Source organism: Bipolaris maydis, assembly GCF_028858645.1.
Source record: "Bipolaris maydis strain C4 unplaced genomic scaffold PSV08scaffold_9, whole genome shotgun sequence".
Taxonomy (NCBI): domain Eukaryota; kingdom Fungi; phylum Ascomycota; class Dothideomycetes; order Pleosporales; family Pleosporaceae; genus Bipolaris; species Bipolaris maydis.
Genome location: NW_027093865.1, coordinates 1,611,539 through 1,624,109, shown reverse-complemented (window position 1 = coordinate 1,624,109; position 12,571 = coordinate 1,611,539). Strand labels below are relative to the sequence as shown.

Sequence of the window (12,571 nt, the reverse complement as noted above, 5' to 3'; positions counted from 1 at the left end):
GAGTACGTACTGATCAGAATGGAAAGCAAAAAAAAAAAAAAAAAAAAAACGCTCCGCAAAAGTCACTGGATTACGGACACGAGAAGCGTCTCAATCTAAATAGACCACACCATGCTACAAGACTCACCTCCCATCCTCATCCGTGTGTGTGTCTAGCCTGCAGGACTGGACGAACAAGGGTCACAGCATGTTTCATGACCAGCCATTGGACGAGTCGACATGGGGTTTACCCCAGTCTGATCAAAATCCCGGAGTTACTCGGAATGTGGGGGACGGGAGTCTGTATGCAGTCACTATTCTTCAAGCAGCTTGGCAATGCGGGGATATCGCTTTGTGCAGACCGCCCAGGCCTTATTACAATTAATAATACGGAAGTCGCTCCCAACAATTCTCGTCAGACCGGAAGAGCTCGGTTACAAGTTCTTACTAGCGCTTTAATAATTAGTCCGATATTGTTACAGTGCGAGACCGTACGCTCCAAACGTAAGCTTCAGTATCAGCTACGTAGACAACAACGGAGCTTTATTGTCTTGTGCCTGCCTTTTTGGCAGCGTGGTAGGCGCGTGTAGCTGCGTGCTCGGCTCCGCTAGGAGCCTTCCCTAATAGATATATTCTTAGCGCTAATCTATCTTTTTAGCTAACTTTAATAAAGCTATAGATAGTAAATATACTAGTGTTTTCTAGTATTATAATGTAAGAATAGCCCTAAATATAGATATCCTAACGCGCGTAGTTATTATTACTTTAAATTCCCTATTCTTTCCCCTATTATAGGTAGAATTAATAATAATATTATACGTTTTACTAACGCCCTCTTACTATAAGTTTTAGTTATAGTAACGCCGTTAACTACTAAGTAAAGAGGATTTACAGTAGTTATATAGATAATAGATTATATAACGCTAAGTTTAAAGCTAGATATAACTACAAATTATACAGAAGTAATGACGAAACTTTAATTTATACCGTAATCCTAACTAGGTAAGGACTTAGTAGTACTACGGTGATATTACGGGCACCCCTATTAGCACCCACTTCTAACCGAGCTCCAGTCTGGCGAGAATTTTTGGGAGCGACTTCCGTAGTCATTGCCACTTAATGGAAGAGTATAGCAGCTTGGCGTTCGGACCGATAGGATGAACCCCGTGTTGCGTGTGCATTTTACCGCATTGGGATAAAGCCACCTGTAAGACCAAAGAACATGCATGTCAAATTGTGCGTATCCACAGATAAGAGGGCATATTGCTGAAAAAGTAAGGCATTATTTTCAACGAGCAGTGGCCAGCACCTAAAAAATTATACTTTACATAAGTGCTAGACTTCATGCGTGGGTGTATATTGTTGTGGCGATTATTTGATTGCCGAACGCAGACCTTCCAAGAGCTGCACCAAGTTCCCCACAAGTGGTGGGCACGGTTCTGAGGCATCGTGACGTGCCCTGAGGAGATGTATCAGGCCGTCCATGACCCCGCAGACATCATTTAGCTGGGTTGGGCTATGCGAACCATATGTTCGTATCGATGGTATACCCCGATCCAATGTGATGAATTTACGAGCGCTCAGAGAATCGTCTCCGTTTAGAACGACCGTGGTATCCATTTGTGTTGATTCTGGCGCAACCGATCGCTTGAGGAATCCATAGCACCACAGGATCAGCCCGGCATGGTAGACGGCAATGGCGTTGAAATTGTTCAACAAAGCCTTGGGCAACACTTCAGCGGCGCGTAAAACCTGACCAGCGTGCCAGAGCGCTTGACGTGCTGAAGGAGTCTTGGTCCACTCTCGTAGGCCAACGTATGCAATGCGTGCCTCTTCCTGTCCCTCGATACCTGCAAAAAGCTGAATGTCATCCAAAGGTGCATTGAGGTGAATCAGCATGATTTCTAGAGTCATCTCAACACTCTTGTTCATGGGTGGGCAGCTGAGTCTAAAATCCTCGAGCTGCTTGGTAAGATCTTGGTAGCGCGAAGATAGTATGAGGCTGTTGTTCGACGCGGCCTGTGACCGAGATGTCACTGTGCACATCTGGCGGTATTCCCAAATCGTGCCCCATATCATGTATAGGTACGTAAGGCTAGCATGATCATGGTGCGAGAGGTGTCCTAGATTGAGAAAGCATTCCATGGCTGACGGCTTATTTACCGTCGATGGTGGCAGATTCAAGTAGGCTGCTTTCCAGCTTGTTGCTGATTTAGCCTGCCAAAGAGCGTTGGAGCTCGGTAACGGAAGTTGCATCTCGGCATAAGATACTAGTGGCGGCTTGAGTAATGCCATGGAGGATTGCCTATCAAATTCGAAAGCACGGTAGACCAAGCGAAGGAATGATTCTTGATGGACCCAGCTGAGCCATTTGGCTTCCAACGCAGATCCTTGCTCATCTAGCTCCGGGCGGATCTCCTTCCATGTCGACCGGCGGAAGCGGGCGCCTCGCCGAAGCATTGTTACCAGCGGCTGGGCAAAACTTTCTGCGATCTCCATTTTTCGGCTAATACCACTCCACATGCCCACTCTCAGCTGCAGAAAGAAGGTCTGGAGATGTTGGAGATCTCTGATTGCTGTGTTGTCCTCTTCAAAAGACCTAGACTGACCCATCCTGGAAGCTTCGTGCAAAGCATATCCGAGCTTTCGCAATGAGGAGTCAGGAATGGTGGCAGCTCCAGCGGATGCTATACTCGCAAGCAATTCTGGATTCAGTTTCGAGGGGGAGAAGGTTGGAAGGTGAAACCACGTGAGGGCGTCAAGTGACGGCGAGGTGAGGAAGTACTGGATCAGCCCATCTAGCAATTCTACGCTGGGGAAAGCCGACGCAATTTTCTTGACGTTCTCCGGAGTGCATGTTCCCAAGACCAAGGCCATCAAGCGGTCACGGCTTACACGAGGAAGTCTGTAGACAAAGGTCAGATGATGTCAGCTACAAAATTATTGCATGAGCAGGCTTTTGCCTTACTTTTCCGTCACTACCCGGCGTTGTGCAATGTGGGCGCGCCTGCTATCTCTCTCGGCATCCGAAAAGGCCAGATTTACTTGCTCTGCACTAGCGTTCCGAGAGCTCTGAGGAAGGTAACGCCATATACTCTGCTTGAAAGCTTCTGCTCTCCCTGGTGCGGTGTCAGTCTCTGGGTGAGAATGCTCAGTACCTTGAGCATCAGTAGACGGTGTGTCGGCAGCAAAAGGGGCCTGGAAGTTGTACTGATCAAGCAGACCAAGATCGAGATCAGTAAGACCGACATCGATGTCAAAGCTCAGATCCAATATACCGCGTGGAGTAGCGTGGCCAGAGAGAAAGGATTCAAACGGGGGCATGTTTCTGAAGTAATCTGGTAGAAACGGATTCTGGGTCGGTGTATTATCAAAGGGTGGGATGGATGTATCAAAAAAGGACATTGCTGATGTAGGGTCTTGATCTTCAAAATTATGGTTCATGGGAACCAGGCCATTGTCGGTGTTGGGCGGGGGCTGCATGGGGTTCATGACTGATGTGCTCGCGTCCAAGCCTCTGCAACCAGCAGAGTCGGTTTTGGTGCTATTGGAATCCACCATGGACAGATGTTGGGAGTCGTGGAATGGCTCTGGTGTCTGTGAGGTTGCAGACACCAAAGGATTGGCATTCCCGTTGTGGTCAGGCAGCGATGAGGGGTAATCAAAGCCATTCGACAAATCGAGAAGGTCTTGAGCGGCATGTACAGCATCGATTTCGTGACTTTCATTTTCATCTGTAGCAAGTGACTCGGGTACCTTGCAGGGTATCTTCTTCTTTTTGCACCGACTGCATGGCTTCTCATCTTCACATCGGAGATGGCTCTGGGAACAGGCTTCGCAGGCCTGGACCACTCTTGCGTCGCGAGAAATTTCACGCCTCTGTCGCTTGTTGGCGGGTTCTGTGCCGTGGTTTGCTACATGTCGTTTGAGCAAGTCTCTGCAACATGTTAGACGAGTCTCATGGCGACGGTTGTGATGATATGCCACCAAAACATCTTCACAAAGCACTCACATTCTGGCAAAGCCCTTGGAGCAGACGGGGCAAATGTACGGCTTGGACTTTGTGTCTGTCGAAGCGGGGTCAGTTTACCAGGGTTCGGTGATGTGTGTGTGTGTCCAAAGCCAGGCTCGTCGTATGTAGGAACACGGCCATCTTGTTGGTGTTTGAACAAGAAAGGGCGACTACCTTTGAGGTAGGTGCAGAGCAAGAAGACGCCGGCCGACTATGCAGAACAAGCCTCGTAGCAGGCACGGGCAGTAAAGCCTTCAAAGTGGACGCCAGAAATGCGCGGAGCACCGAGGACGTCGGTCGCGAGCGCGTCCCACATGTCTCGCTCAACCACAGGGACTAGTAGTAGTAGTAGGGACAAAACTTACGCGCTCTCACGTGTCGGGTGAGGTGGTCTGCTCTGGTAAAGGAGCGCTTGCAAGTGCTGCACTGGAACAGGCGCGCCTGCTCGGCATCGAGCTCGGCCTGAGCAGGCAGACTGGTTTGTTGCGCCGTGCTGACTTGCATCGTCGCATACTTGTTGCTATCGGGCGAGATTGACGAGGGACGGCATCGGGAGGTGGGAAGTGGAGGGAGATAAGCTGATTTGTGGGGAGAGTGCGGAGGAGTCGTCGCGTCGTGTGCGTGCATTTGCCCGCATGCCGAGACGGGGCGGGCCTACATCCCAGCTTCGGTTGATCTGTCGCCGCCACTACCGCCGCCCCCTGTTTGTGGAAGCGGCGACCGGTGTGCCCTCAAACGCAGGGACGGACATGGCCCTCGTTTGTGCTCCTGGTCTCCGTTCGATTCCCCGTCACTTCTGTGCCCACAATAGGCCCACCACTCCCCACCCTTCTCAACATGTCTGTCGCAAAGAATGGCCCGGCTCTTCTTCTGGTCTTGCTGGTTGCTGGAGAGCCCACGTAATGTCTAATGCCAGGCTCGGGTCGGCTTACTGCTGCGTGTAATAAGACGCGGCTTGTCCGGGCTCTGCACATGCCCTCCCCCACATCCCGACGTTCGCCATGGGGTCCCATCCGCCCTCACATGGAGCACCAGACCAGGACAAGTAAAGCCTCCACAGTACCCGCACGTCCAACGGCATTTCTGTAGTCTCTATCAAGCGACATCCAAGATCGCGGCGACCACAGTACGCGCATTGCTACTCATCTTCGCTGCAAACATACACACGACCTGCGCAGCCATGCCCGTCCCACCAGTCCATTTCTTCTCCCATGGCTCCACCATGATGCTCGGCGAGGAGTCCAAATCCGCCGACTACTGGAAAGCTTGTGGCGACGAAGCCCTCTCGCACGGCTTCAAAGGTGTCATCATGATGGGCGCCCATTGGGACGCTCGCGGCGTAAACCGCATCGACGTGGCCATGAACCCCAAGCCCGCAAAGTCGCCCGTTGCCTACGTCCACCCCCGCAAGTACAAGGACTACGAGCTTGTCCCCGACCTCGAAAGTGGGAAAAAATGCATTGCCGCCCTAAGGGAAAAGGGCATTGATGCTCGCCCAAACGAGTCGTTTGACTGGATCCACGACACCTATCTCATCCTTATCCGCATGTTCCCTGAAAAATGCCCGCCCACGACTCTCATCAGTATGAACTCGCGATTCGACCCGCATCTCCATGCCCGTGTCGGCAACATCCTATCCAAGTTCCGCGACGAGGGATACATCATCATCGGCACCGGAGGCGCAGTCCACAACCTCTACCGAAACCACTGGGGCCAAATGCTCCGCTATTCGGACAACTTTGCCCAGCCATATCCCCCAGAGGCTCCTATGCTCGAGTTCCGTCAGTGCGTCGAGGATGTGTTTATTCGGTGCTGCAGAAAGGGTGTCAAGAAGGGTAGTCTGACACGAGGAATTACAAGGCTGATGAAGCATCCCATGTTCAGAGATGCACATGCTACTGATGACCATTACATGGCTGCATGCTTTGTCGCCGGCGTGGTTGACGGAAGTAAGAGGGACACGGATGAGTGTGTGCTTGGTGCTGAGGACTGGGAGTTGGTAAACATGTGCAATAGCCAGTTTACAATTGGCAAGTGGACTTAGAGGGTTTTGTAATGATACCCACGATGGCTTTTTTTTTCGTTTCCTGTTCAATATACACGTCTTCTTGAATCAACTGTATTTTCAACTGTGCCATGACATTGAGATAATCAACGAATAATGAGATGAATTCCATCCATGTTGCTCACATCTCACACAAACTACTTATGGAGCATACACCGAGAAGCCAAAAAACACTGTAGTCACAACACTACCACACCTACGCTAACAGCATGCCGGTCTCATTCTTGCAACAATCATCATAACAATCAATCACAAACATATGCGCCACACAGTATGCTCTATTTCCAAACATTTATATTCTCTACATAAAAAACCATACATACTATATCACCCCACCCTTACTTCGGCGGTACAATAGGCAACGTAACATAATTCAGCGCCTTCTCCGAAAAATGGACATGATTCCACCCGCCAAACCGCTCCTCACTCCGATCTTCCGGATGCGTATGCTGGAAAATGCCACTACCCTGGGTATCCCCGCTCGCAACCTCAAACACAATCTTACCGCCCTTCTCCACAATCACGTTGGTCGGCCACACCTCCACGTCCACAGCGTACACGTCACCAGGGACAACGGGTTGCACGTCTGTGCTGAAGTAGTCGCGCCAGGGGAGGTAAGGGCGGTGCTTGGGGTGCGAAGGGTTGGTTTTGCGGAGGCTGACGCGAAGCCAGCCTTTGGCGAGGGGGATGGGGTCGCCGGCTGTGCCCGTGTAGTGCACTTCTTTGCCTGAGGGCGAGATGTAGCGGAGGGTGAGGAAGAGGTCAATGTCCGTAGGTGTGGCGCCCGTGGCGTGTGGGGAGAGCGAGACGTTGAGGTGTGCGACAATGTGCCCGGTTATTTCGGTTTCTTCTTCAAAGGGAGCCGTGGTGAATTGCAGGAGCTTGGGGTTGTCGAGCGTGCCGAGAGCTTCGTAGGAGAGCTTTTGCGGGCGGGTGACGATGGGTTGGACTTGAGTTAGGGTTTGGGAGGGGGTAAGGTAGAAGTTTGTGTAACGGGTTCGTGCAATGGGCCATTCGTTTTCGGTTCGTCGTTGATATGCCTTTTCTTTCTCGGCGTCGTCGAAGCCTACATCGCCCTTGCGGAGGACCATGTCAACTGGAGGCAGCTTGCCCTTTACTGACCAGCCAACACGATCGTCGCCTTTTAGGAAAGCATCGAGGAAGCTTCGTTGTATCTCGACTTCTTCCTTGTAGTAGAAAGGCAAGTCATGTCTTCCAGTGATCATTCGTAGGTATTTGAACTCAGACCCGGCGTGAACATAACCTTCGACATTACCGCGGAGATGAAGCAGAATGCCTCCCCAATTGCCAACCGATAGAAGTGGGACTTCAATGTCGCTCATATCGTACTCTTTGCTTGCGTAGTATAGCTCGTCGCGAAACTTGTACTTGGCAGTATCAATAGTCTGATCTTGTCGATTCTTTGCGCGCACTTCATCAGATAAGTTTCCGTCGACTGTGTCCGGTCCCCAGTTTCGTTCTGCGCGACCTGGGCGACCATATTGATTCGTGATGACTTGACGGTTCCTGAAAAAATTGAATTAGCATCAACTATTTTTTTTTCTTGTAGAGAGGCCGTGTTAGACTTACCACCAAAATTCGATGAACTTGTTACTCAAGATGCCTCCATGGCGGCATCTGTCTCGGTAATAATCACTCATACCTTCCCACGGTATTATCGCAGCCAAGCCTTTGGGCCTGCGTGCTGCTACACGCCATTGCGATCCAGCATAGTAGCTTATACCCAGTAAACCAACTTTTCCAGACGACCAAGGCTGTTCAGCTGCCCATTCGACGACATCATAGAAAGCCTCGCTAGTTCCTCTCGACATTGTGTCTAGGAAGCCTGGCGACTGACCAAGGCCACGCTCATCGGCGCGCACAACGATGTAGTCATGCTTGGTCCAGAAACCAGGATCTGGTGTTTCCCATGCTGAATGATCAGAATGGTGCTCAGGATTGACTTCCGAGAATGATTTTCCGTGGAAGCTACGTGGCGTCAGTCGCTGCGAACAAGAATCAGGCTTCACCCTACGTACTCTTTGTAGGGAATATCTTTTCCGTATGGTCCATAAGTCACCAGCACAGGAAGCTTGGTGCCTTCCTTGGTCGACTTGGGACGGTAAACATTGCAACGAATAATGCCCTTGGAGGATGTTTTCAGCGGCACTGCAGCATTCTCTTCAAAAATGTAGGGAAACGACGACTCGTCGATGCGGTGCGCGTCCTTGACTTCCAGTTGTTCAGACATTGTGTAGGTGGTGATGGAGTGTGAAGAACGCCAATGTTCCAGACATTTTGTATATTAAGGACCCCTCGTGACGCGTTGCGAATGCCGGTGCGGGCAGCGTGCCGCTGTTCGAAGTGCAGTGCATAGAGGGGCAGTATCGGAATGTGGGGGAGTGTACTACTACGTACTTGCGTAGCGTCGCGAATGCCCCGCTAGTAGCCGGGGCAATTTCCGTACCCCAATCCTCGCGGTGAAACAAGATGATTGAAATGTAGACTCTTGCAGTAGGTCTCTGGATGCTTGCCTCTATCCGTATTCGGTGATCATGCGGGAAATAGCGTGGCAGGTTTCCCTTTGGGACGAAATCACGATTGTATTCAAAAGTTCGACACGCATTTACTGGATGCCCAGAAACTTGATTCAATCGCGATATTATCTAGGATGTGATGATATCGAAATCATTTTCTATTCACCACAAGTCTTATTGATGAGAAAGATATTTTGACTGATATTTACAAAAACCAATTATGCAACTTCCCCTCAAGTAGACTATGACGACTTCGGCACACCCTGCATCGTTCCATAATCTTCCTTCAGAACCTCTCCATTGACTTCAACAGGCTTGCACTCCTGAAGCACATACATCATCCGTCCCCAAGATGTTGAACTCAGATTCCTCCACGCATGCATTGTGCCTCTCTGGATCGCAACATCTCCTCTCTTCATGTGTCTTGTCTCTCCAGAATCCAGCACCAGCTCGAACTCGCCCTCCAACACGACACCGTAGTCTAGCGATACAGTGCGGTGCATTGGTGACAGGTGGCCTGGCGCTACATCTACGAAGCGGAGGACAGTTCCTCCTGAAACAACGAGACCGGGGGAACTTTCTAGATATGGTTTGTAGACTTGTAGGTCCGCATCGTTGTTTAGGTCGACAGGAAATCCTTTTGTGACGTATCCCAGTCGGAAGTCTGCTCCTGGGATGGGATCGACTTTATGCTCATCGGGTATGGCACTAGAGAAGACTGCTTGCTTTGTAGCTGGGTCGTGGGTTGTGATGAAGCGATTGATCTTGGGGAGGTCGTTTGGGGTAACGTTTTGAGTAGCCATGTTTCTAGAAAGTGGCAGGACGCAATAAGATGGTATGTAAGACTGAAGAGGTATTTTTTGTGAAGAAGTTTTTGCTGGTAAAGAAATATTTCCCGAGAAATTGAGTACTGATAGACTGTAACAAAAAAAGGACGTGAGAAAGTGTCATCGAAAGACTCGTCTGCTGCCTTCCGATGTGGAGGGCGCATTTACGAATGAATATGCCACCTACATCTACCGAGACATGGCAGACGCATTCTAGGTGGGGCTTGCTTCACACTTAGTGCATCTAGGTATTACTTAAATTGGAGGTTCACATTAGCCGCGTAGGGAACAGGCATGGTACGATTTTGACTCTTAGGGTAATGCGTAAGAGGGGTTCACGGGTGCACCTCGGGGACTGAGGACGGGTGCCCAATTCTGCTACTACGTATCGATAAGAGGCATGAAGCAACCTCTACGCCAGATAGCCACTCCTTGTGTAAGATCGAGCATGGCGATTGTACCTGTTCTGTTAGCTTCAAATGATGGGGATGCAGGCATCTTGTATTGTGGACTAATTGAAGTAAAGATGATTACATGACAGAAGCACCTCAACCGCTTTGAGTGGATCGCACATACACAGCTCTGTTCCTGGAAAAGCCTACAAAGCGTTGCTGTGTCGTAGTAAGACAGTGTGAGTATCTGGTATCTGCAACCAATACTGAATTCAGTCTTCCGGTCTTGTCGGGTTCCGATTACAAATCTATAGTACGTAGCGGGACAGGTCCGATGTGGGGGAATGACATCCGAAACATCGAGCTACAACCCCACACATCCATGAACATCAGTCATGATACCCAACCTCGGTAGGATTTTGTAATCGCAAGCTACTAATCTTTAATTGTACGACAAACATTTCATGCTTTTCAGAGTCTCATAATAATTAAACCAGCTTCAATATCTAAACCTTTACAACCACAATGGCAGACAGCTACGCCTCACATTTTGGCATCAACAACATCCCCTACGGAGTTGCAAGTTCGTCAAAGCGAACAACTCCACAATGCGTCACGCGCATTGGGGACGAAGTCATTTTTCTTGCCGAGCTTGCTGAACACGATACTCTCAAAGCAATTCAAGCACCACTATCCTCCATCCTCCGCCAATCCACCCTAAACTCCTTTGCCGCCCTAGACAAAGACATACATTCAAAAGTCAGAACCGCGATTCAAGAAGCCTACAAGAACAACATCTATAAAGATTTCTCGGAACACATCAACAATGTGACCCTTCACCTACCTGTACACATCGGCGACTTTACAGATTACAGTGCATCTGCAACTCATGTTCTCAACGCGGGAGAAGCCGTAATGGGGGTTCGATCATACCCACCCGCTTTCAAAAAGTATCCCGTAGGCTACGCAGGCCGGTGTTCCTCTATCAACCTTTCTGGCGCTCCAGTCACGAGGCCCTTGGGCCAATTCATCGAGGACTATACCGTCCCCGAAAAGAAAATCATCTTCGGTCCATCCCGAAGTCTGGATTACGAAATGGAAGTTGCGGCCGTGATTGGCAAGCCTGTAGCGCCAGGCAGCATTCTCAACGCAAAAGATGCGGATGAGCACATCTTTGGACTTGTTTTGCTAAATGACTGGAGCGCCAGAGATATCCAAGGTCTCGAAATGAACCCGTTAGGACCATTCAACGGAAAGAACTTCATGACTTCCATCACACCCTGGATCATAACGCTAGAAGCCCTGAAGCCTTTCGAAGTACCTGCCCCAGAGCGCATGGAATCCGTCGCCCCTTTCATGGACGACCCCAAAAGCGCAAACTATAACATCCAACTGGAAGGGCAGATCGTACGCAATGGAGTTCAAACGACAACGTGCAAAGTCGGGTTTGAGACCATGTATTGGACGTTCAGGCACATGCTGGCACATCATACTATTGGCGGGTGTGGACTTCGGTCGGGAGACTTGGTTGCTAGCGGGACAGTATCAGGCGAGAAGAAGCATGAGCATGGATGCTTGCTTGAGCTTACAAAAAATGGCAAGGCTCCAAGTAAGCTGAGCGATGGAACTGAGCTACGCTTCCTTGAAGATGGAGACGAAGTAAGGTATATTGGTGTAGTTGGGGATGGAAGCGCGGGAGTTGGATTCGGGGCCTGCGTTGGTACTGTAAAGCCTGCTCGACAGATATGAGGACATATGGAGTGCTGAACGTAAATCTTTCTTGATTTCGTCAACTCCAACAAGTATCAGGCAGGGCTTATACCCCAAGGTCTGTGCAGTCAGCTACTTAACTAGTCTTTCTGCAGTTTAACTTCCCGAAAAAATAGCATATTCCTGCATCCTACTAAGTACTCTACTAAACAGGCACTATGTTGACAAAAAAAGAAGTCTTGAGGTCGTGCCCGGGTTCTTCTCAATGTTAGACATTGCAATCACATCAAAGTCGAAGAAGTATCTTACCGAACCGGGGTTATCAGAATGTTGAGAAGTCAAAATCTGAAGTGATAACCACTACCTGGAATCGAATGAGTGCATGCTTAATGGCGCAACGGATGTAGATCAACGTACACTACACAACCTATAGATGCTTCGAGTGGTGCAATATGTCTGTGTTTCCTGTTGTAGCGTAAATGTACTTAATCACGACCACACGTACCCAGCATCAAACCTCGATATATGCTACAGTGAGGAGGTGTTGTTAAAGCTATGACGTGTAGACTTTTGCAAGTGGACATTGTAGTGGGGCATAGCTCTTCTAGGGCAAAAAAAGGAGGGGTTGAATTTACCAACTCCAGCAAACCTCAGCTTCCCCACCCACACCCGAAAAGAATAGGTCCGCGATAAATGAACCCAAACATCAAAAAGGCAAAAAGAAAGGTTTTTTGATGCGTACGAGCGGGGAGGATCGAACTCCCGACCTTCTGCGCTTTATATCTTTAAGATGTAAAGCAGACATCATAACCACTAGACTACGCTCGCCAATGTTCTTTGATGACAAATTGTTCAAATCTATTCATTCTATGTTACATGAGATGAGCTTGACAAGGTGGAAAAATGTGGATCCGACCTGAGCGTGACTAGTGGACGTAGAGGAACGATATAGTAGGCCTTTCTGGTGGGGCATACATCCGACAAGAATTTACAAGACTGTTGCGTTCTACAAGCTTGGGCGGTTACTGCTACAAAGGTGCTAGGTTTAC

At 49.5% G+C, this 12,571-nt stretch overlaps 4 protein-coding genes and 1 non-coding gene across 5 annotated transcripts; 2 read left to right on the top strand and 3 right to left on the bottom strand.

Annotated features, from left to right (window-relative positions):
* Window positions 1-1,268: 1,268 nt before the first annotated feature.
* On the bottom strand, window positions 1,269-4,495 carry PSV08DRAFT_225947 (uncharacterized protein; the record flags this gene model as incomplete). The annotated part of the gene is made up of 4 exons (XM_014228638.1): window positions 1,269-2,884; window positions 2,948-3,916; window positions 3,992-4,046; window positions 4,357-4,495. 4 exons carry the CDS (start codon window positions 4,493-4,495, stop codon window positions 1,351-1,353), a joined length of 2,697 nt encoding a protein of 898 aa, XP_014084113.1. The 3' UTR covers window positions 1,269-1,350.
* Window positions 4,496-5,171: 676 nt separating this feature from the next.
* On the top strand, window positions 5,172-6,166 carry PSV08DRAFT_410704 (Extradiol ring-cleavage dioxygenase, class III enzyme, subunit B; the record flags this gene model as incomplete). The annotated part of the gene is made up of 1 exon (XM_014228637.2): window positions 5,172-6,166. One exon carries the CDS (start codon window positions 5,172-5,174, stop codon window positions 6,033-6,035), a length of 864 nt encoding a protein of 287 aa, XP_014084112.1. The 3' UTR covers window positions 6,036-6,166.
* A 205-nt stretch (window positions 6,167-6,371) lies between these two features.
* On the bottom strand, window positions 6,372-9,396 carry PSV08DRAFT_410702 (Alpha/Beta hydrolase protein; the record flags this gene model as incomplete). The annotated part of the gene is made up of 4 exons (XM_014228636.2): window positions 6,372-7,583; window positions 7,647-8,045; window positions 8,096-8,288; window positions 8,856-9,396. The coding sequence occupies 4 exons, from the start codon at window positions 9,394-9,396 to the stop codon at window positions 6,395-6,397; spliced, it is 2,322 nt and encodes a 773-aa protein (XP_014084111.2). The 3' UTR covers window positions 6,372-6,394.
* A 941-nt stretch (window positions 9,397-10,337) lies between these two features.
* PSV08DRAFT_182516 (uncharacterized protein) lies at window positions 10,338-11,561 on the top strand (the record flags this gene model as incomplete). Its single annotated transcript, XM_014228634.1, has 1 exon — window positions 10,338-11,561. The coding sequence occupies one exon, from the start codon at window positions 10,338-10,340 to the stop codon at window positions 11,559-11,561; it is 1,224 nt and encodes a 407-aa protein (XP_014084109.1).
* A 700-nt stretch (window positions 11,562-12,261) lies between these two features.
* On the bottom strand, window positions 12,262-12,350 carry PSV08DRAFT_t43. Its single transcript has one exon. It is a non-coding gene; the product is annotated as a tRNA-Val (tRNA).
* Between the last annotated feature and the right edge of the window lie 221 nt (window positions 12,351-12,571).